Consider the following 25,756-nt stretch of genomic DNA (forward strand, 5'->3'; position numbering starts at 1 on the left):
GGTTAAGTAGAGACCCCTGACATGATTGTAAAGCGCTTTGGGTGTACAGTAGTGCATAGGAAATGCGCTATATAAATACCTTATTCATTCATTCATTCATTCTTTCTTTCTTGTTGTGTCATGAACAAGAAACATGCCAGACTGAATGTTGCTTCCCGACCAATCAATGTTTGCCATCTTTAATGACATGCGTGATATCATCACAAAGGCAGGACTAGCAACTAACGTGGCGTCAGTTGTCGTCCACTATGACACATTGTACGTGATAAAGCGATAATTTCTTGCGTCCCAGCGCCCATTGTCGTTTACGAATCACCACGACACCCTACGTCAAACAGATCAATGCCAAAATCGGGTTGATATCGTGTCTTGTGAACCCGGCATTACAGTTTTTATGCCTGGGCTGTAACGTTTCCCATGCTCATTGCTTCTCTGTTTGTGTGGTTATCGAATTTTATTTCATGTACACGTAGTGACGCTTCAGGAAACTCAAATTTTCTGGTCAATGCACACAGTCTCCTACATAATTCAGTTTTCCTGGTAACTGGCTCCATTTGTATGTGTACATCTCACAGTGAGTGCGGTGCTGGCTCTACACCGTGCTTTTGAGTCTAAAGGCAGGCGCTAAGAGACCAGCCTTTACCTCACCATCTACTCTGCACACACATTTTATATAAGGCCTGGAGCCGGCAGGAAAGTTAACTAAAGCCTTAGAGAATGCCTGTTACTGTCTAAAGTCAGCACACACTCAACACTTACACGCAAATACACACACACACCCGCTGCCGTGTAGGCTTTTGGTTTAACAGGACGGCACAGACTGCCCCCTCACGTTCTAAAAAAGAGTTAGGTTTAGAGCCAACAGCAATGTTTCTGCCAGTTAGCAAAAAAAAACATCAAATCTTCCTTCTCAGTGTATGTGTGTGGATGTCTAATGTGTAATCTGTCCTTGAGCGATTTCTTTATTTAGCAGATCTCTTGTTGCTTTTCTGATTCGCTGACCACAGATACCTAATGGTTTGTTGAGGAGAGGGGTGTTGTTACTGTGTCACAATGGTCAACTAATTGGCTAATTAGCAATGTTGACGATTAGTGAGGTTGACTAATCTGCGTAGCTTCAGCTTTTTCTGTTTATAGTACCATCAAACTATAAATATAAATCTTAAAATTTTAAAAACTTAAACATATATATATAGTATATATACTGTATATTAGTGCTGTCAATTGATTCAAATTAAACACATTTTCTGTAATTAATCGTGATTAATCACTCCTAACGTTAAAGTTTTATATATATTTTTATATTGTAATAATTTCACATTCACTAATGTGAAATTTCACATTTACCAATATTCTACTGATGTCTCAATGAAATTGATTTTCATATAGGCAGTCAGCATAACAGTATAATTGAAAGCTATCCATTTTAGACTTTCAAAAATGTTTAATTTAAGAGAACTTAAAACAATCTTCCCATAAACCCATTATAATAAATGTCAACTGGGGATGGGGGTGTAGAGAGCATTTTTTTGTGGTGCCCCCCTGAGCACTTGGTGCCCTACGCGCAGTGCGTGATGCGCGTAATGGGAGCGCTGGCACTGATCCTTAATGACATACAGCATCAGGTTTATTAGGCTGCTGTCACTTTAAGCCCTGACACACATGACTCATATCTGATACACATCCTATTTTTTAATTTTGAACTCTTTACGTTAATTTAATACTTAATTTACTCATTTAACACTCTGGTCGTGAGAATACTCGACAAAACGGGCATAATTTGTGTGGTTTTGTCCATTTAACCGCCGTCTGAAGTGGCTTTCTGTGCGCACGAGTCGTGTGTGTGTCTCACAGACGCACACGCGCCAGTACTGAACGGTATTCTCTTGTGTGTCTTATCGGGTTTGAATATATGTGTGTGTGTGTGTGTGTGTGTGTGTGTGTGTGTGTGTGTGTGTGTGTGTGTGTGTGTGTGTGTGTGTGTGTGTGTGTGTGTGTGTGTGTGTGTGTGTGTGTGTGTGTGTGTGTGTGTGTGTGTGTGTGTGTGTGTGTGTGTGTGTGTGTGTGTGTGTGTGTGTGTGTGTGTGTGTGTGTGTGTGTGTGTGTGTGTAAATAAATAAATAAATATATATATATATATATATATATATATATATGAACATAATATTGCCATCCTACCATCCTAATATTGTGTTGGTCCCCCTTTTGCTGCCAAAACAGCACTGACCCCTCAAGGCGTGGACTCCACTAGACCCCTGAAGATTTGGTTCGGTATCTGGCATCAAGATGTTAGCAGCAGATACTTTGAGTCCTGTAAGTTGAGAGGTGGGGCCTCCATGGATCGGACTTGTTTGTTCAGCACATCCCACAGATGCTTGATTGGTTTGAGATCTAGGGAATTTGAAGGCCAAGTCAACACCTCAAACTCATTGTTGTGCTCCTCAAACCATTCCTGAACCATTTTTGCTTTGTGACAGGGCATTATCCTGCTGAAAGAGGACACAGCCACCAGGGAATACCGTTTCCATGAAAGGGTGTACATGGTCTGCAACAATGCTTAGGTAGTTGGTACGTGTCAAAGTAACATCCACATGGATGGCAGGACATGCTTTTAACACATCAACTTTGAGGACTGCCTATATCCCAACCACTAACAGGTCCCGTGATGAAAAGATAATCAGTGTTATTCACTTCACTTGTCACTGGAAATAATGTTATGCCTGATCAGTGTATATATATATACAGTATATATACACAATATATATATATACACTCACCTAATGGATTATTAGGAACACCTGTTCAATTTCTCATTAATGCAATTATCTAATCAACCAATCACATGGCAGCTGCTTCAATGCATGTAGGGGTGTGGTCCTGGTCAAGACAATCTCCTGAACTCCAAACTGAATGTCAGAATGGGAAAGAAAGGTGATTTAAGCAATTTTGAGCGTGGCATGGTTGTTGGTGCCAGGCGGGCATGTCTGAGTATTTCACAATCTGCTCAGTTACTGGGATTTTCACGCACAACCATTTAGAGGGTTTACAAAGAATGGTGTGAAAAGGGAAAAACATCCAGTATGCAGCAGTCCTGTGGGCGAAAATGCCCTGTTGATGCTAGAGGTCAGAGGAGAATGGGCCGACTGATTCAAGCTGATAGAAGAGCAACTCTGACTGAAATAACCACTCGTTACAACCGAGGTATGCAGCAAAGCATTTGTGAAGCCACTACACGCACAACCTTGAGGCGGATGGGCTACAACAGCAGAAGACCCCACCGGGTACCACTCATCTCCACTACAAATAGGAAAAGGAGGCTACAATTTGCATGAGCTCACCAAAATTGGACAGTTGAAGACTGAAAAAATGTTGCCTGGTCTGATGAGTCTCGATTTCTGTTGAGACATTCAGATGGTAGAGTCAGAATTTGCCGTAAACAGAATGAAAACATGGATCCATCATGCCTTATTACCACTGTGCAGGCTGGTGGTGGTGGTGTAATGGTGTGGGGGATGTTTTCTTGGCACACTTTAGGCCCCTTAATGCCAATTGGGCATTGTTTAAATGCCACAGCCTACCTGAGCATTGTTTCTGACCATGTCCATCCCTGTATGACCACCATGTACCCATCCTCTGATGGCTACTTCCAGCAGGATAATGCACAAAGCTCGAATCATTTCAAATTGGTTTCTTGAACATGACAATGAGTTCACTGTACTAAAATGGCCCCCACAGTCACCAGATCTCAACCCAATAGAGCATCTTTGGGATGTGGTGGAACGGGAGCTTCGTGCCCTGGATGTGCATCCCACAAATCTCCATCAACTGCAAGATGCTATCCTATCAATATGGGCCAACATTTCTAAAGAATGCTTTCAGCACCTTGTTGAATCAATGCCACGTAGAATTAAGGCAGTTCTGAAGGCGAAAGGGGGTCAAACACAGTATTAGTATGGTGTTCCTAATAATCCTTTAGGTGAGTGTATATACTATACATCAGTGTTACTTTAGTATTATTAAAAGCTAAATTGATAAAGTTTACCTTTTACACCCAGCTTGGTGCATTATATTCGAATTAGTCTATAAATGTTATTCAAGATTAAACGTCATTAAATCAACGAGGCTTCAGAGCAGGTGAAAACGTTCCAGCCTGCTCAAGCGTTTTCAACGCAATCATTAGTTCTCGTATTTAATTACACAGAAGCGTTGTCAGGAACACAGGAGCTTCTTCACAAGGCCATACATCATTACTCCAACAGGATTTTGTCTTAGCTGTAGACCTGTGTTTACGTGTGTGTGTGCATGTAACGAGCAGGACCCCAGGAATGTGGGGTCAGATTCCCTGCATGATCACTCAAGAAGCGATTAAACGAGGGCCCTTCAGCTTAATTACTCCGAGGCCATCTGTCAGTAGATTAGCTGATCATCAGCACAGCATTCTGGGTTAAATCAAAGAGCAGGAGCAGCAATCGCATGGCTCTGTTCATCTTAATAAAGCTGATTTCTTCTTCTCCTACTTTCATTACTTGCTCTCCTGCTTCCTTGCCACCTCTGCTAACCGCCTGCCAATCACCTTCCCAAACCTTATGTCCGTAGAGGTTCAGCTGTTTCTTTTCCTGTTTACCCTATATATTAAAGGCCATCAGCAAAAAAGTAAGTGAGAACTAGCTTCAAACACTCCCCTAGCTCCGCCCCAAACTCACGCCATTGGTTAAGTCAGTGCGAATGTCATAACTTTATATCATGTAAACTCACATTACTAATTAGAGCATGTTCCAAAAAGAATCACTTGATTTAGATTATATTTGATGTTTGTTGGCACTATTACAGCCAAGTTTTATTCCGAACTATCTTCATCCATATTGTTTAGTTTGTGCTAAATTAAGTGTATCAGGGCGTTCCACAGACGTCTGGGCTGATTTCAAACTTGAGATGTATGGAGAAGAGTCAGGCATGTTCTCGTTGCTCTTTTGTGTTTATACAAGCACCACATACCTGTTTGAGTCAATGTTCCACGGTGGTCATAAGAACTGATGCTTGCATATTGTTTTAATCTATCCTGGCTGACATCATGTTCCTCTTCACCGTTTACACTTAAAAGCTAGATTTGCATATACTCAATTGACAGGATTTTCCTGCTGTTTGCCGTACGGTCTGTCCTTTGGAAAGATGTAATCCACCTTAATCAGGCAGACAGGGTGCCTGCAGAGCGCTGAAGCCTTTAACTAGTTTACATAGATTTAATGATGGGTTTGCTTTTTCACATTTGCGTTTTTATATTATTTTCTCATTTTCATTTTATTTAGGATCAATTTAGTTTTAGTAAATGAGCATATTTAAAATATATATATATATTTTAGTTTTAGTTTTTGTAATTCAGTTTTAGAAATTGAAAAATCACTAGAATCACACACAGTTTCTCATGTCAATCTTGAGTACCTATAGAGTAGTATTGCATCCTTCATATCTCCGATAAGTCTTTAGTTTTAGCATATTTTTAAAAGACAGATACGCTGTACCGAGTCTTTCTGAACCCAGCAGCTGGAGGCGTACCGTGAGGGGAAAGCTAAAGACTCCGCAATAGCAAGTGGAACAGTTTTGCACGTCAGACTAGAGCGTGTTTACATAGAAAAATAATGGAATAGTAGCGCATTTGAATGAAGAAGCGCGCTTTGTGTGAACGGCCCCTATAGGCTTAATATGAAATAATTCATTTAGTTACAACATATTTTCCCACTCTTTGTGTACTGTTGTTTTGAGTGGTTTTACAATAAACAAACAGACACCTATCTATAGTGGTCAGCTAAATAAATGTATTTAAACACACACCATACATCGCATGCTCCATTGATAAATTAACAATACGTTCATGTTGTTTACTTGATGTGCACTTATGCGGCGATAGTCAACAACACACAGACATTTGAGGCAGTTTTACTCACCGCCTGCGGTTCCAACGCATGACCGTGAACCTTTATCGTTTGGACTCCATCCACTGTCCCCTTAATGCTGGGTTTCTTTGGGAAGCTGATTAGGGTTGTCTTCCCCTTAAAACCAAAAACACACTTCTTTGGTGACATTGTTGATTTTGTGAAGTCCTGAGACCTGTGCAGCGCAGCCGATAACTTCCCTAAAGCCGAGCAAAACACGTTGATGGGCGTGCTTTTGCCCTTCCGGGAGAAGTGCCCGTACAAGGAAATTCTGCCCTTGTTGACGTCACATTTGCCCATACTCGGGGAAAAAAAATGTTCCGAAACTTGTGAGAAACCGGAAGGAGTATTTTTGGCACAGAAATACTCCATCAAACGTCCATCTTATTTTTTTAAACTTTGTTTAGCATGGGAATCCAAGTCTTTAACAGTGTAAAAAAAAAAACTCAGAATGTATAAAATAGCATTATACACCCCCCCCCCCCCCCCCCCTTTAAGAATAACATATCTTAAATAACCGAGACCTTTCAGATCAGACCACAACCTCAGAAAGTAGTTGCTATGTCTGATTTTGAAGCAATTGATGGCAACATTTTGGAAGAAACATTACAGCACCTTAAAACATCCACCTGCGCCCTTAACATACTTACTAGATCTTTTTTCAAAAGTGTGTTTAACTGTTTAGAATCAGATCTCACAGAAGTGGTTAATGCCTCACTTCTTCTTTCGATCACAATATACTTCTTGACAGGCTGGAAAATAGGGTCTGCTTTCTGGGATGGTCCTAAAATGGTTAAGGTCATACTTAGAAGGAAGAGGTTATTATGTGAGTATAGGTGACCATAAGCCTGAATGGACATCCCTGACATGCTCATGGTTCAGTTCTTGGCGGCCCGTTTTTGAGCATCAGCCGACTTAGTTTTATTGGTGTGTTCCGTACCGTTGGCTCTAGTCGGACGGCAACGTGTTTTTTTTAGCCAATTCTGCATGTAGAATCGTTGTCGGGCTGTCAGTGAAAGAGATAGAACTCTGATTGGCTGTTCAGCTTAGTGAATGAGTCGGTGCACAAGAATAAGAGCAAAACAGGGAGCAAAGAAGTCAAAACGGTACAGATAGAAGGCTGTTCTAATGTTATGTCATCTTACCTGAGTGTTCCTGGACGAATATTTTAATTAACATGAGCGGAGAGGAGTAAAACGATATTCAAAACGATAAGCACGCACTGCTTTGTTTGAGGTTTGTGTATCTGCAACCTGCAGCGTCCGTTTCCTTTTTTGAATGACGAATATATCTGCAGAAATAGACAGTTGTGTCATTTACATGCAGGTGAAGAACGCGCGTGCTAGTTGACAGTCAGCTGTAGTTCTCTCAGTCGGCTTTCATCAGCACTGGTCCTTTGGCGTCGGTTTGGTGTGTCCCTACTTTTAGAGAAACTTGTTCATGCTTTTATCCCCAGCAGGGTGGACTATTGTAATGGACTCTTCACTGGCCTTCCCAAAAATCCATAAGACAGCTGCAGCTCATAAAGATGCTGCCAGTTTTCTGAGCAGAACCAGAAAATATGAACATATCACACCAGTCCTCAGGTCTTTACACTAAGTTAATTTAGGATTGATTAACACATTCAAATCCAGACTCAAAACACATCTGCTTAGCTGTGCATTTACTGAATGAGCACTGTGCTATTTTATTTTTGCATCCTCTTTTTTATTCTAAACTGTATTAATATATTTTATCATTTATATATTTTTATTTTTGCCTTTTATTGTTTTTGTTTTCTTTTGATTATAATAATAATAATAATAATAACTTTATTTTATATAGCGCCTTTAAAGGCAACTTCTCAAAGCGCTGTACATAAGAACATAAAATCACAACAGAATATAACAATATGTAATATATATATACATATATGCACACATACATGTACATACACACATAAACATACACACATATATATGAAAAATAAATAGTACAAAAAGAAAATATAATATGTTATATTTATGTTAATTCCTTCTATGTAAAGTATTTTGAATTACCATTGTGCATGAAATGTGCTATATAAATGAACTTCCCTTGCCTTCCGTTTAAGATTGAAGACAGTTTAAAAGTAAAAAGTAAAAAAAAAAATATATATATATATATATTTAAAGGCCCATCACACCAACAGTACAAAAAATGCTACTTTAAACTAACTCAATTCAATTCTGGACAGTGGTTCCACACAACCAACTTAGTTTGTAATAACATTAAAGGTTTATTTTTAATCTATGCAAAATCCTTGTGTTCAAAAAAAATATATATATTATGTCCAACCAACTCAATACAATCACTTCGTTGTATCTTAAACTGGTTACATTTTCTGAACATGTTTTTGTCTAATTATAAAAAAATATTTTTCACTGAAGCAACAATGAAAACATTAAGTTAAGTCAAAGAGTAGCCTTTTCATGTCAATTTAACATGAAGCAATCACATTTGAACCAAAAAACTTACAATAAATTGTTTAAATAAAGTGAAAAAAAAACAGCATCAAAAAGACACCAAATCTTTAGATACCAGAGAAAATTCACAAATTTCTATTCCAATTTTGATACCATATACATATATAGTTTAGTTTTTTTATTAAACCTAACCAGACCAACAAGATAAATGTAGGATTAAATCAAGCACGTAATCTGATGCCCCAGCACCAACATTCAAACTTCAAATTAATAACCCTATAGTTCTCGTCTACTGAGAGATTCGGGAAGTGCAGTGTGGCACTAATACAAATGCTAACATGAACACATGTTGGAGGAACAGCTTCAGACAACAGCGCCACCATCCCTCCAGCGAGAATCACGTGAGCTTCAGGCTTGCAGACTGTTTATCTCATCTACTCACTTGTGCAGACATGCCAGCACCCCTAGACAAATACAGAATAAAGCGTGAATGCACATTTACACACATTTAGCGGTATCCCTTCAGCTTCTTTTCTTCTTTGCTCTTTGCGAGAGTGCACGTGGCTTTTGTTCTGACATTAGCTTTGAGCTGCCAGATCACATTTAGACATGGTCTAAAATAAGCTCTCATAAAGCTGGCAGAGGAGAGAAGGAGAGAGGGAAACGGCAAACGGCAAACACACAATGAGGGATTTAGAAGGAAGGAAATGCAAGGTGGAGTGACTCCAAAACTTCTCTTTGCATAAGACAGAGTGGCCTGACAGATTCTGAGACTCTCAGCCTCCTGCCACTCAAATCATGCCGCACTCCACTAACCATTCTTAAAAAGCAAAGCCTCGATTTACGCAGTGGGAATAATTCATTCACTTCCCTCAATTGGACATGAACATTTTTTCTGACATGGCTTTACAAACACATGTACACTACCAAAAGTTTGACATCAGTACAATCCTGAAAACAAGTAGTTTACACACACACACAAATTAGGCAGCACGGCATAAAATCTGCATATTAGAATGATTTCTGAAGGATCTTGTGACACTGAAGACTGGAGTAATGATGCTGAAAATGTAGCTTTGCCATCACAGGAATAAATTACATTTTACAATATTTTGAATTAGAAAACAGTTATTTTAAATTGAATAATATTTCACAGCCTTGCAGTTTTTACTGTAATTTTGATCATAATTTGAGCATTAGATATTTCTTTATAAAAAATATTTTGAAGTTTTGAACATTAGTGCTTCCAAATTCAGTGTGGAGTTTCGAGCACTCAAACTTACATTGCTTAACTTGGTATTGGATAGTGTTGTGTGATGGTTCAGTTTTTCCCCAAACTCCTTTCCGTCATTTTATTTATTTATATTATTCCCCTGAATTAACCCACTGTCACTGCTTGTACTGTGTTTGCCTTGTCATAGAGGATGAATGAAACCTTGCTGGATATAAATACGGCACAGAGGTTCAGAGTAAATAAAGTTGAAAATAACTGGAGGTGACAGAACCAGTTGGCATGTTTATGGGCGCTGGCATATCTCAGGCTCTAGCCCTCCTGATTCATCACATCGCTTGCCCAATCTCACGTCTCTCGCTCCTAACCCCGGATTACCGCTCGCGAGAGGGATCACAACACCCAATCACAGAGCGCGGGAGGGATTAAGAGTGAGAGAGACAATCACTCACGAAGGATTCTTCGAAATATTCATAAAGAACAGTCAGGGGAAATTCAGTGTTGGAGAGACAGCGGGCAGAGGGGAAAAAGAGAGGGAGGGTTGCCAAACGACAGGGAGAGAGAGTGCACTTATGCAAGAGACGCATCAAAAAGAATCCAGTCAGACTGTGTTTATACGGCTCGCTCCGTTGATGTGGTGAAGAGTTATAATTCTGAAGAACAGCGGAGCGTTTCGTCTTCACCATGCACATCCTCCAATCCCACTGCGTTATCAGGTGAGACTCTTCTCCTACCTGTACCGCTCCACAAGCTATGCTGCTCTCGTAACGTCTTAACAAGATTCCCATCGTCATGGAAAGACTGAAAATATCAGGGATTTTGAAAGCTGCGATATCGAGACCTGGAAAATGTATGGAAATCTGAATTGATTAATAAAATCAATAACATTTCTATTGTCAATGCATTTTTCTATTTTTGCTAAAGTCTAAAATATTTCATCTCTAATCTGGCTATACTTGTTATACTGTTATTAGTGGTATGACTTGTAATAATAGTAGTACTTTATTAGTATTATTACTAATATAGTATAATATGAATATTAGTTATATTGGTAATATTAGAAATACTGGGTATACTATTATTACTGTAGTAGTATTAATATATTTTAATAACATTATTATTATATTGATTGGTAATTCATTGGTAAAAAAAGTGTAGGAAACTCTTAGCGATCTATTCCTGATCCAGGGAATCTACTTCAGACCCCTCGGGTTCTTTTGTGTGGAGAATGTTGCTCTATCTTCTTTTTGAGGGTCTTCTGTGATGCATCGGTCGACCGAACGTGCAGATCTCTGATACTTCTGAATCATGTATGCTGCTGCAGCTGAGTATTTATTGAGAAACCATTTTAGTATCATCAGATCGGACCGATTATGTGCCAGCTGTCCGTCACTTGTGTGTGCAAAACGATAGTCACTCATTCCTGGTTCATATTATGATTCTACAGTGCAAACTGCTACCTGTCCTCTCAGATGTTACAGCGGTTGTCCTCTGTCCCTTTAATGGGAAAGTTGTGTAGCTCTTCCATTTGGATCCGGAATAATTGATGTTTCTGCGGAGAGCACGTGCCAACTTGGCTGTTATTTATTTATTTATTTATTTATTTATTTGATTTACCCCTCCCATCCATTTCTGACTAGGCAGCATCCTCTGAGGTTTCTTTTTATAGCGAGTGTCAGAGTGGAAAAAGCCCTTCCTGCTTTATCTTTCTCTATGCCTCTGTCTGCCTATCTTTCTATTGCACTGTTTATCTTCTCACAGGAGCACATTGCTTTTGCCATGATGGAATTGTTATTTAATGAATTCTGTATTCAGTATTGATTACCAGGGGTGTGTTGAAAAAGACTGAAACGTGAAATCTGCAATGCTTGTGTTTGGTTTGAGTTGTGTTTGTACGTGTTTTGTCTTCTTCGTGACTAGCAGGTTCCCATGGGGGCAGCAGATGATTGACAGTTGTATTGGTAAAACTATCCACGACAGCAAATCAGAGTGATTGTGATGAAGACAGCGAGGCTTCAGAGTGACATTTCTGTCGGCCCGAGAGAGAGCAAGAGAGACAAAGTCTAGAGGCTTCAGCGTCCTGACAGAACCTCAGTCAGACATATTAAATGACATTCATAAATGACGTTCCACAGCTGCAGAATCAATACAGCAAATGACAAAAACAATGTGGCGAGGGAAAGAACACACTCGCCAGTATTAGGCTTTGAACCCTTTTTAATCTTTCCCCCATGGCTTTGAACAAAGATGGCCTTCATTGTGTTTGTGTGTGACGTTGCGATGGCTTGAGGGAGCACATCACATGAACCTTGTTTTGTGTTCTCTTGGTAATTGCCAGAAGATTCTATCAAATGAGAAAAGGGCAAACTCGAGACACAAACAAAAAGTTCCAATGGGATTCTTAAAGTGCCTTAGAGCAGGGGTTTTCAAACTGGGGTTCGGGAACACCCAGGGGGCCGTGCTAGGTGGTCCGAGACAAATTTCAGGGGAGAAAAAAAAAAAACTTTAAAAAAAAAGAATATCCCAATAAATACAAATTCATGTAATATTTATTTATAAATAAATAATATGATCAGTATAATTACATTAAATGAAACCGAATTTAACATTACCGTTTTATTCAGTTTTCTTTGCTATGCTGTATTTTATGTTTCTCTTCAGGTTTATAACACTTCTTCCTAACATTTTTACTGTGTAAATGGATCTTTAAAATATAAATATATACTGTATATACTAGGGATGCAACAATACAGTTAGTCCACGGTTCAATACATACCTCGGTTTTTAACCACGGTTTTCAGTTCGGTTTGGTTCTGATGGCTTGTCACATCAGTTTTTTGCTATTCTATTCTTAGGCGACAGGAACAGCAAGAGGCTAAGGAGAAAAAAAGTATATTTTTTATTGCAATACTCTTTCTTTATTTTACTTAAAAGAATTGAAAATCTTTACTTAAACTTAAAACTTTACTTAAAAAAAACCTTGTACACATTCCTAGTGTATTGTATAATATAAAATAAATGTATATAAAGATTTACACTGGCAGCTCAGAGCTGTACAGCAGTATTTAAGTATGAAATTTAATGAATAAATGTAAAAATAAAACACTACATAGACTTCACTATAAAATATACATTGATTCTTATTAAAGCTACTGTATTAAAGTTATTCAGTCAAGAGCAGTGAGTGATTTTATGTTTGTCTTTTGTTAACATTAAAGGGATAGTTCACTCAAAAAATGAAATCCTGTCATCGAGAAATGAATACAGGTTTGGAACAATATTAGAGTGAGTAAATAATGACATAATTTTAGAGGTGAACTGTCCCTTTAAGGACAGCATGTTCACTAGGCTGCGCTGCTGTCAATTTAAGACCTGCGTGCATCTAATATACAGACACGCGATTTTACTTTCACTTTAGACATATCCGACTGTGTTTATGTTAACCTTGTGTGTATTTGACAGTATTAGCACAGTAAGACTACTTAGTCCAGTAATCACGTGTTTGACAGGCGTTTAGTGCGCAAGCTCGGTTAAAACAGTGCATATGCACACGAATGAAGGCTTTAAAACGCATGCAAATAATGCACTTTCGTGATTGTGAATAACTAGTGTTCCGTGAGTATAACTCTACCACTAACGTGTGATGTTAATGTATGTCGCGTTGTTCAGTATTGGGATGGAGGCAAATGATAGAATTTGTAGATAAATTGCGCATATTGAACCGTGAATGCCGTACCGAACGGTTCAATATTATATTGAGAATTGTGGCATCCCTAGTATATACAGGATATATATTACCCTGGACCACAAAACCAGTCACAAGTCGCACAGGTGTATTTGTGGTGATAGCCAACAATACATTGAATGGGTCAAAATTAGCAATTTTTCTTTTATGCCAAAAATCATTAGGATAACTTAATATCATGAAGATATTTTGTAAATTTCCTACCGTAAATATATCAAAAATGTATTATTAATAGTAATATGCATTGCTAAGGACTTAATTTGGACAACTTTTAAAGGCAATTTTCCCAATATTTTGATTTTTTTTTTTGCACCCTCAGATTCCAGGGTGTGTCTTGGCCAAATAGTATCCTATCCTAACAAGCCATACAACAATGGAAAGCTTATTTATTCAGCTTCCATATGATGAATAAATCTAAAAAAAAATTTTTTTAAAAATTGACCCTTATGACTGGTTTTGTGGTCCAGGGTCACATATATTTAATATATATATCTTGCAGAAGGATCATATTTAAGGGTCGATGGCATCAAAAAGGGTGAAAACCGTCTTACTATATATAGTACATGAACATGGTACTTGTTTAGTATTATAGTAGGCTATATATCAAAGTACTATATTCTGTATTATCTGAAACTGTCCCACCAGTATTTGTGTAAGGGTAATGTAAGCATTTATGTAATAGGAAAAGATGTTTAACCCTACAGCTTTTAATGTTTAAATTCGTATTTTATGCCTTTATGATTGGTTGTGCATTCAAGGTGCTTTTTCCCCCCAAAATCAAGCTCATGATTGTGCGTATAAACTCATATTAGTATCATGTGGAGTTTTAAAACCACTCTCCCTGTAGAAATCAAACTCTTTTTGATGTATATTTAAAGAGGCTAGCATTAGCGTTAGCAGCGGCAAAGGCGTTGAAAGGGTGTTGAGAGACTAGCACCGAATTCTAACAGATTTGCCTGCATTATTTGGGCACTTTGTTACATAACTGCTCTCTTTCTCCCAGTGTAGAGCTGAGCCACTCCAGCCCTTTAATCACAGACAGACTCGATGTACCGGGAGACTGTGGCGTTCACACGTATATGTCGCTGGAGGTGACAGAGTGGCTGTATTGTTAAGCCACGATGTCCAGCTGTATCATACGGATCGCTGTCTGCAGTCTCATTGGTAGTCGCCGCATTGCGTCACTGCTCATTTGCTCTGCTCAGCTTTGTTACATCAGCAACTGCCTCTGTCTCTCATGACTCCGGAAATCGCCTGCTCTCATTGATAATTAATGATGTTCAGTGATTTTAGTGCTGTCAGTGTACATGCCTCTTTAGTCGTAATGGGTGTTACTACTACTGGATGACCTGAAGTTGTTGGTGGTGAGGCAAAACTGCTAATAGTTTTTAAAAAGTTGATCTCAAATGGGATATTATAATTGTTTGTTTTGTTTCATTAGTGGTATTATTCAAAGACAGTCATTTGTATTATTGTAAGATTGTAAAAATGTTTGTAATAGTGCGAGAGAAAAAAAAAAGATGATTTAAAAGCCCTTTTAAGAAGTTTTTTTTAGGTGTTTGAAATTGGCAACTCTCAAGCGCTGTCACAATAGGCTTTTGTTTTGTGTGGATTTTTGTAACATTTTAAAGGTGAAGTCTGTAAGATTTTGTATGTTCACTTGAATAACCTTGTTTATTGTCCATTGAATACTATTAGTATGCCTTTCATAGGTTTATCTCTCCCAAAAGTGTAAACATTGATCCCCTCAGGCACCTTCAAAACATTGAGAGTGAAGAATATAAAACAAAATCTTAATATTTTAAATATTATTGTGAATCGGCAGTTTCCAGCTGCTTTGTCACTGTATGCTACTTAACTGTTTTGTGTTTTGGCCTTTTATCATTTTAGTAGATATGTTTACTTAAGAATAAAATTTGCAGGAAAATGTTTGGGAAGTGAGAAGGGGAGTGGGCTCGGATCCATCACAGTCAGGACGTGAACGTGTCAGGAACACGTGAACCATGGCACTGACGGTTGCCTGTATTTGCAGTCTTCTTTTATTTTGATCCTCACTCTCTCAAATCAAAATGACAGGGTTGTCATGTTGTTGGAGCACTTGGAGCTGAATGTGTGCTAGTCAAAAATATAAAGTGATACCACAGGGAATTGCAGCCATCGAGTCAGAGCAAAGACTTCCCATGTGCCATCTTTGTGGCATGTACTAATACCAACTCTCTCTATTTCTCTCTCTCTTTTTCCAGGTGGCTCGATGGCCCGAAAAGGAAGAGAAAGAACAGCCAGTGTTCGGTGAAGAGCATGTCTGGTAAGATGTCTCACAGAAGACACTGATGCTCTTTCCTAAAGCTTCAGCAGCAATATGTTTTCCCCATCCTCTGTCCTCCCAGAATACATCACTGATTTCTGAGAAACACTCGAGAAACCCTGAGGGAGAGTAGGGTTTTCAGTTGCCCCGTGATCCTCCTTGCATCAAATCCAGCATCAGATAGCTCAATAGACTTGTTGTTATGTGATGTACTGGTGATACTCCTTCAGGACATTATAACTCACATTAAAGAAATCGTTTTAAAGTTCTCCCAGGCTAATGGGCTTTGTAAGGATTGGCTTTGCATTGGTTTGTTTAAGGGGTAGCTGTTCAGTTAAGGAAGTTCAATAAATTTGGCCTGGATGTTTAAGCATTTATCAGGACAGCCCATCTTCGCTTGGTTTAGATCCATCAGTCCTGCCCCGTTCACCTCATGCACAGAGCAGCCAAATATAGCAAGCCAGATATATCCCAACATCCTCTTCAATCTCTAACCTTGTAGTTTTCTAATGCTGGTGCTGTCACATGTACTTGGGAAGAAAGACGCTAGAGCAGTATGGTAACATTTACAATTCCACAATGACCTGTCTAGTGTTTTATTTTGTACTAAAGGATAATTAAGTCTAAAAAATGTATCCCAATAAATATTCCATATTTTACACGAGTCTGCATTTTTATTTACCCCATCTTTGCACCACCTGCTGGTGATGTTTGCAAATCTTAATGAAAGACGTTACAATTTTCTCTCTTTTCACCTATTTTAGTTTTAAGAATGGTGAATTAAGAGTAAAAGTTCTTCAGCTTTGTAAAAACATGTAACAATTTGTTGATAATACATGTGATAATAGTTATTTTTATTATTATTTAGCATTTTCTTTCAGCAGTTTATACACTCCTGTTCAGAAGTTTGGGGTCACTTTTATTCAGCAAAGATGCATTGATCAAAAAGTGACAGAAAAAACTATTATAATGTTTCAAAAGATTACTATTTCAAATAAATTCTCTTCTTTTTAACTTTTCTGAATCCTAAAAAAAAGGATTGCAGTTTTTACAAAAATATTATGCAGCACAGCATTTTTTTTTAATATTGATAATAATAAGAAATTAAACTTGAACACTAAATCAAAATTTTGGAATGATTTCTAGAGGATAAGTAGACAAAAGTTTACTGTATTTTTGATCAAATAAATGCAGCCTTGGTGAGCATAAGCAACTTACCAACCCCAAACGTTTGAATGGTAGTGTATATTTTTTAGCTTTGAATTTTGTGAAATAGGCCCTGTTCCAAATGGCACCCTAAACACTCTTCCTTAGAGTCTGCGCTTTTGTGACATAACGCTGCTTTGACTGTCGGGAAGAAGTCTGCTGTGGAGTTCGCTTCAGTGCGGTCTCTGCATCAAGGGCGCATATTGCCCACAAAGGAGCTCTCGCGAGAGCTTGAACATACTGAAACCTAAATTGAAAAATGGGACACCCCAAAGTCTCATGGACTTTAACGGACACGCACATGCGGCCGCGATTGTAAGTCCACAAGACCGAAAGTGCATATGAAGTGTGCCATTTGGGACAGGGCCATAGTGGGCAGTGGACTTTTTCCCCTTTACTGTAAGCCATAGCATGTTTCTCAAATGATAATTTGTTTCTTATCTATGAAAGGCTTTACACATTTGCTGAGAGGCTCAGACGGATGTCTAGCATAAGGCGAGATAGTTCTTCCTGTCAGAAACACTGGTGGATCTTAATCGTTGTCGAGGGACTCTCTCAGAGTCACTCAGGGCTTTCACCAATCAAGGTTAACAAGACAAGGTCTTAAATAGATACTCGGATCAATCTGAATTGTGTCATTTCTGCAGTACTGCAGCTATAAATCAAATTTGAATTTGAAAAAATGACTGTTGCCTAACAGTTTCCACCACCAAACTAACACCATTGGTTAGACCAAGGGTTAATATACTCACTTTTTAGGGAAGAATTACCTTCAAATGACGAACAGTTTTTCTATTTTATTATTTAAAATGAAAGTGACATGTGAAGGCAAAGTCAAGTATGGTAACCCATTCTCAGAATTTGTCCTCTGCATTTAACCCATCCAAGTTAGTGCACACACATTAGGTGCAGTGAGTAGTAAACACACACACAGACACACACACACACACACACAGAGCAGTGGGCAGCCCTTTTGCTGTAGCGCCTGAGGAAACATATCAAGTTTTTTGCATATATGTATGTGTATATGATAAATGTTACTGATTTTTATTTATTTATTTGTATGGTAGGGTACATCCCCAGCTATCTGGAGAAGGATGAGCCATGTGTGGTGTGTGGAGACAAAGCGACAGGCTACCACTACCGCTGCATCACCTGTGAGGGCTGTAAGGTAGGACTTCTCTGCTATCACTTGTGCACAGTGACATCTGTTAACAGACACCTCAGCCCCACATGTATATATATACAGACTAGACTGTCACTCCACGTAGAGTCATAGTTTGGAGCTGGTCCGATCTTTTCAACAGTACATCCTGTTGTCATTTGTGAAACTTAGACTCCTATCACTTTCAAACCTGTCATATCACATGCTTAAAAAAACCTGTCAACCATCTTATCCACTATCTGTCTCTCTGTATGAGAAGGGAGAGAATTGTGAGTGACAACAGTGTTGTGAAAGTCTCTTTGACTCATGTCTAAACAGGCTGATTTGAGGAGCTCTGAGAGCTTGCAGATACCCTTACTGCAAAAAAGTTTTCTAATAAGACGTCTGCTAAACATTTTTTAAATTAGGGATGTCGCCAAATAGGGTTATCAGCAACTCTCCAGTTTGCACATGCTTTTTTTTTTATTTAATTTTTAATTTTATAATTTGATTGTATTTCGTTTTTTTGTGTTTTGTTGTTTCTTTGTCTGTGTTTTGGTTTTTGTTAGGATTTCCCTAAATAAAGGAATGTGTTCAAGAGCGTATTGGTTTTTGCTGTGGTATCGAATTTGGCATCAATACAAATTTTCACAGATATTTGTATTGGTTACTGAAATTGTAGCTTTTCGGCAACCCTACAGAAAACAAGAAGACAAGATATCGTTAAGATATAAGAGTTGGTAAGATATAAGTCATTGGCAAATATTTTTGGTTTGCTTGTTTTAAGCATTCGTCTACATAACTATTAGGCTGCTTAAAAAAAAATATATTTTATTTGAAAATGAGGCTACAACTTAATTCTCTGAAAACACGTTTTATTCTCATGCAAATTTGCTTCTCAAAAGGATATTTAGATATTTTTACAGCAAAACGAGACAAAAAGCCTCTTTCCATCTACCTGCTCCATACAGTATGACGGGTAACACACAGGTCTGACTCCCCGCCTCTCAATACACTCTTTATCCAACTCACTTCCAGGGATTCTTCAGGCGCACCATCCAGAAGAACCTCCACCCCTCTTACTCCTGTAAATACGATGGCTGCTGCATCATCGACAAAATCACCCGCAACCAGTGCCAGCTGTGCCGCTTCAAAAAATGCATCGCTGTGGGCATGGCCATGGATCGTGAGTGACTTTGCACACACTCATGCAAATAACATACAAAATCACCGAACATGCAAAAACACACAGAGACAAATAAAAACTCATGAGTCGGTACATAGGTTTGCATCAGGGTCACTATGATTTCAAGTCTATTAAAGTCTATTAAAACAAACATTAATAGAATTTGTAATGAACTATTGTTAAATAAGGAAATTCAAAACAGAAGCATTTGAACTTCTACATCAGACATTTGGACCCCACTGTATTGGATCACGAATGCAGCTCTGCTCCTTACATACACAAATGCATGCTGACAGCGAAGGTACATTAATCCTATGCAAACTGAAGTGCTCAGTCACGGGTTCCCCTCACATATGTCTCTACGCCTCACATATGTACAGCACATGTTCAGCCCAGACCACATTTCTTCTTCTTCTTCCTTCTCTCTCTCGCTCTACTCTATAGGGGTTTATGGATGTCTCTTGTTTCTACTTTGATCCCTCCCTGATGCTCTTATTAGTTCTGTCACCGCCATTCTGCTCTGCAAAATCATTACTTTTGTTTTCCAGGAAAAGTCTAAACATCCTTAAAATGAAAGATTAACTGGAAAAGCAGCTCGACCAACCAAATTAAGAGGATTATAACTTAATTGTACAGTGTTTTATGTATCATGAGAGTTGGAGAATTAACCCATTTTTCTCTTTGGTGTAGTGGTTCTGGACGACTCCAAGCGGGTCGCGAAACGGCGCTTGATTGAAGAGAACCGTGAGAAGAGGAAGAAGGAGGAGATGGTAAAGTCCCTGCAGAATCGTCCAGAACCCACCAGCTCAGAATGGGAGCTGATCCGAATGGTGACAGAAGCTCACCGCCACACCAATGCACAGGGATCTCACTGGAAACAGAAACGCAAGTTCCTGGTAAGCAAGCACCTTGTGTCTGCATGCGCGATGTCAGGTCAAGTCAGTTTTATTTGTTTAACATTGTTAACTAAAACTATAAGTAGTACTAGAGCTGCACAATTAATAGTAAAAAGATCGCGATTCAAACACACACTCATTCTTAAATGACACAGATTCAACCACACAGTATCATTATTTTTAAATGATCATATTATCACAGAAGAACTGATAAAAGTTTATGGTTCAGATATAAACACAGATGTCTACAGAAGCTATCAAAATGGAGTAGATCACTTTTTGAAAGTAACATGGCGCTTCAAATAAAGATTGTATCATTACGCTACCAGGTGGCGACAAGTTACTGTTAAAAAATGTTTTATTGAATTGTTCATTCAAGAGATTTGTTAAAAAAAACACTGATTTATCCAGTAATGAAACCAGGGAAGTAGCCTATTTATGAGGGAGTCATTGAATCATTCATTCAGATTCATTAAATATGTTCTATAGACTGCAGCAATTAATATTTGTCAGAACCTCTAGTAAATTAAATGTTATTTTGTTAAGTTGTCTGTTCAGAATCGTGGGAGAATCATGATCTCTATTTGAAACACAAAAATCGAGATTCTCAGTTTATCCAGAATCGTGCACCTCTAACTAATACATTTAAAAATAGTTTTCAGTAATATAAATAAAATTAAATATAAATATTATGTGGAAAAACGTAAATGAAAGTTAAAAATGCAGCTAACTGAAATAAATAATGTGAAGTGTTCAAATTACTAAAACGAAAACTGAAATAAAAATATATTTAAAGCTATATAGGAACTATCGTTGAGCGCTATGCCTTCTGTATTTTCCTAAAATAACAAAAGCACATGACAAATGAATAAAAATTACATCAAAATTAGTACTGAAAATATAAAGCTAAAAGCTAATTCAAAATATTAATAAATACTATAATTATATATGAATAATGCTAAAATAACACTGGTATTACGTTTATCACAATACATTCAGTTTAAAAGCAGCTTTACAGGAAATAGTAACGTCTAAATTAGTCCAATATTTCCATATAATAGTAAGGAAATGCTTAGATGCTTAGTTTATTTGTGTGCATTTATTTTATTTCTGTGTCTGCTCACTACATTTTTTTTTTAGCTTAGCGCATCCCTATGGCCTTATCTGTCAGTGCAGATTAGCATTTGTTTACACAGCTTGCTAATCAATTTATTGAGTGACAATACCAGTCTGCACATATTGTATCAGTTGTGACCGCGCAACAGCGAGCGCTAAAGCAACTGACAGGTATAACTGGAATGTAGCCATGAAAGTGTGGCCTTTGTAAGAATCTCTGTTTATGAAGAAGGAAGGAAAGAGGAAGGAAAGAGTTTAGATGGTATTTACCTCTTATTCGCTCAGACAATATACTACCTACTGTGAAAGGTGGCAGGATAAAGGAAGAGAAAATGGAAAGGAAGAGTTTAGGAGAGACAGAAAGGATATTTCTCAAAGTGTAAGGGGCTGCCTACAAAACATCTAGTGCGTAATCTGTCCTGAAAGACTAGTCCATCTTAAAGAGAATAAAAAGAGAGTCATTTACTCAACTCATGTCATTCCAAAGCTTTATGATTTTCTTTCTCTCTCTGTTTTTTGTGTCCATAACACTGAAAGTCAATGGGGTCCAATGTTACTTTGTCATTGTATAGGCAAAAACAGTTCTTTAAAGACCCCCTGTGGTGAAAATCAAGTTTTTAATGTTGTTTATGGTGTTTTTAATATGCTTTAAGACAAAACATGTGCAAATTCATGTCAACACCATTGCTGAGTATTTCCTCCTTAAAACTACAATGAACCAAGGGTTTGAAATCGCCGGTGTTTCTGAAGTCTCAAACTACCTTGTAACCAATCACGTCATCGTGCAGCGGTCTTTAGCATATCATTAACAATGACCGTTCTGAAGCAGGGGGAGTCTCAAGAGAAGCCAGGTTATCCAGGTTTATTTTTCTGTTGATAAAAAATTGTGTACATTTTAGTAATATAGCAGGTGAATTAGTAGCTAAGGATACTGATTTTTAGAAGGCAGACTGAGATGGCAAACAGGAACATGGTTTGTGTAACATTAGCAACACATTATTAGCTGTTTGATAACGTAGTCAAGCCAAAGGCTAATTATATTAATAACCGTTATGTGTCCGACGGTGTAGAGAGCAATATATAAAACGCATTACCATTCTTCAACCCCATTACCATCGACTTGTAGACGACCCTGTATGAGTGAGTGGAGACGGGGCTCATTTGCATATTCATGTTTCAGCTTATACTAAATTAAGCAAGGATACAGTTACATTCAAGCTATTTTAAGGCATGCATGCATTTTTTCACAGGACAAAAAAACACATTTAAATATGACATTTTGTTGATCAAAGATGAGTTTTAAGGGATACATTTATTGACTCCGGGGGACTATAAAATAGGCTCGCTTGAACGTTTGTGAGCTACGCACGTTATCTGAGCACGTCTTACTAGGAGAAGGAGTGATTTGGAGACTCTCCTTCATAGAACCAAGGTTGGTTTTCTCAGCCCACCGAACACCCACCTTCCTCCCAGCCATTAAGAGCGCTATCAAAGCCCTGACGCGCACCAATCTAAACATTCGGCTTGTACTAGACCCTGTTACGATCAGCCACAGGGGACAGAGAAACCACTTCCCTGGCCCGGCTGAGAACTCCTGTAAAACGGTCCATAAAGAATTCAGCCTATATAACCTTTACTACCAAGATATGCCTCCAATAACAGCGCAAGGCCAAGACCCCGAATGACCCCGATAAACTGCACTCTCTTTCTCCATGGGAACACTCACTCCATCCTGTCGGTAGTCCAACTGTGCTGTCTTAAGATCTCTGTAGTGAGAAAGCACAGTGCCAAGTTCTCAGCAGTGAGAAGGCCAGGGTGGACCAGCAGAGGGGATAGTTTACACTGGGGTCTTACAGGCAAAGGCTGCGTTTGGGACGTATCCAGGGCCTGTGCTACCCCCACCTCATGGAAGAAGAGACACACACAAACTTTGGTTCATGCTTGTTAAAACGTACAAATACACCAATGCGGCACAGTTAAAACAGTCCCGTCCGTCTGGGACGGCGTAAACACAAACAGACAAATCTTAAACGGCAGCAGAAGTTCCTCAGAGGCACATTCTGAATCGTTGAACAGATTCTTTTGTGTTTTATTTACTTTCTAGACATCGCCTCTCTGTGTGGTCTGCGCTGTAATTTCTGATCTGTATATTTCACATGAAGGCTTCCTAGCAGCTTCAGCGCTAATAAGGGGTAATATAATAAGAGTAATTATTCAAACAGCGTGTCTGTCACAGCTGAAGTGTCCTGAACCTTGTTTGCTCTCACAGCCTCACAATGAAACAAAATAGTGTTTGGATGGAGGCACTTTTTCTGCAGTCTTGTCTTGATTTCACTGTCTTTGTTTATTTCTGTCTGTTTGCTTTATCAGAACCACAGAAATCAATGTCTTGATGTCTTTAGGACTGTCGCAGTTGTGCCACGAGGGGTGACGTCCACCACATGGACATGTTTTTCAATTGAAATCTTTGGTCAGGGTTGTTTATGCACAGACATCACAAAATGGCATGAATATTCATTCGATCTGGACAGATTCCTTTAACATTTTGATAATTAAATTATATGTGCAAGGTTGAAAGGTACAGTAAGGTACAGAAAAACGGTAATTAAAATAACTCTTTTCTATTTTATTATTTTTTAAATGTAATGCATTCCTATGCAAAGCTAGTTTTTTTCAGCATCATTACGCCAGTCTTCAGTTTCACAAAATCTTTCAGAATTCATTCTAATATGCTGTTTTGGGGCTTAAGAAGCATTTATTATTATTATCGATGTTGAAAACAGTTGTGCTGCTTAATATTTTTGTCGAAACCATGATACATTATTTTCCTCCCATTATTTTTTTAACATTATACATTTCTTCACTGTAACTTTAGATTAATTGAATGCAACCGTGCTGAGTAAAAGTATTATAAGTATATTTCTTTCAAAATAAATAAATAATGTTATATTATATACAATTACAAATATATACATATTTGATAACTTCGTTGTTTTTCCTCTTTTAATCCCTTTTTTGCTTTCTCTATCACTTTTTCTTTCACTTATTTCATTCCAGATAATGTATACACTTGTTATTCTTATATGTCAGAAGTGTTGAATGCAGTCCATGAATCATAGCCATGTCTCACATTCAAGAAATATATATGCAACTGCACTAGCCAACATGTAATGCTGTAATTGCAGCTCTGCCTCTTGAGTACTTGTAATTACCTCTACTCTGACTCTTGTGACACGCCTCTTACTGCATACATAGAATGTTGCTCCAGATGCCACGGCTACTTGGCTGTTTGTCCAGAGTTTTTACATGGCTGACCTCTAATTCACCCTGAAGACAACGCTGTGGTTTTCCAAGGCTCTCAGCCAACATAACTGCAAAGCTAGACCCCACACATGCATCTCGTTCTGTCTATCTGTATATTCATTCATATATTCTTCAATGGAAATACATTTATTTTGCTTGTTACAAAAGCCATTTTTAATTTTCTCTGCCAAGTAAGTCACAGTTGAACCCTTTGTGAATCTGTCTGTGTCTGCAGCCGGAGGACATTGGACAGTCTCCGGTCGCCCCTACATCAGATGGCGACAAAGTGGATTTGGAAGCCTTCAGCGAGTTTACCAAGATCATCACCCCAGCCATCACACGTGTTGTTGACTTTGCCAAAAAACTGCCCATGTTTTCGGAGGTGAGAGTGCTTTGAGGTTTTGTTTTTGTTATTTTATAACTTTTTGAAGTGGTTGGTCTGTCCGCCTATAGGCTCAAAAAATGTATGCTGCTGTCCTGCTCGAAATTTGTGTTATTTGTAATGTGTAGGTCCCAATCAAAAAAGTTTTTTTGTGGTTTTCCAAAGTTGCTAACCACTCGGCATTTTCACTGGCCACAATTTTGTCAATACCGTGGGGAAAAATAGCCATATCAATATTTTTAATATCATCTCATAATTTGTCAGGAGGTATATTAGGCTACTGTCACTTTAAGACCTGACGCACGGATCCATTATACTGTTACACATGCGTTTTCTTTCTCAACTGTTTACGGTCACTTAAAACATAACTGACTGTTTACGTGAATACTTGCCAAGACCGACATTTTGACATTATTTTGGGTGTATTTGACTGTTTAAGTGCATAAAGCAGCGAAAAAGAACTCAATGTAGTACTGAGAGCATGTGCGTGCACTTTGGGTGTGAGCACAAAATCTGTGGGAACGGGAAAAATTTTGCACAATCCCACTCTGAAATTAAAGCTAACAATATTCATCTGGAGCAAATGAAACGAGTAAGTGAGGGGAGACGGGTTTGTGTGTCAACTCGCTGTCCGAAAGATGAGAGGGCTAGAAAGCACAGCTGTATTTGTGTATCTATTCTGTTGGAAATTAGTAATGGAGGCGTTTCAGATTTTAGTATCGATATGTATCGAAAAATCAACAAAACTTAATTGCACTTAGTTTATTATTTCAGATGCCTTTTTAAAAGAATACAATTGGGAAATGTATGTATTATATATCAAATTTAACCTGCCAAAGTGGCTAGCAGGAGTGACTGCTGAACACAC

At 38.3% G+C, this 25,756-nt stretch overlaps 1 protein-coding gene across 2 annotated transcripts in view; it reads left to right on the forward strand.

Moving 5' to 3' along the window:
* thrab (thyroid hormone receptor alpha b) overlaps positions 1-25,756 on the forward strand; it is a 206,526-nt gene that overhangs the window by 171,304 nt on the left and 9,466 nt on the right. The window contains exons 1-6 of one of the 2 annotated variants that reach the window (XM_079845753.1): positions 10,061-10,321; positions 15,594-15,655; positions 17,932-18,032; positions 19,044-19,191; positions 19,882-20,087; positions 24,742-24,888. In XM_079845753.1, the coding sequence (XP_079701879.1) occupies positions 10,290-10,321; positions 15,594-15,655; positions 17,932-18,032; positions 19,044-19,191; positions 19,882-20,087; positions 24,742-24,888 (696 nt within the window). In that variant the 5' untranslated portion in view covers positions 10,061-10,289. Of the gene's footprint in view, positions 1-10,060; positions 10,322-15,593; positions 15,656-17,931; positions 18,033-19,043; positions 19,192-19,881; positions 20,088-24,741; positions 24,889-25,756 lie in introns of those variants that run through there. The other variant, XM_079845752.1, reaches the window with a different exon arrangement.

This window comes from Gobio gobio, assembly GCF_949357685.1.
Source record: "Gobio gobio genome assembly, chromosome: 20".
Taxonomy (NCBI): domain Eukaryota; kingdom Metazoa; phylum Chordata; class Actinopteri; order Cypriniformes; family Gobionidae; genus Gobio; species Gobio gobio.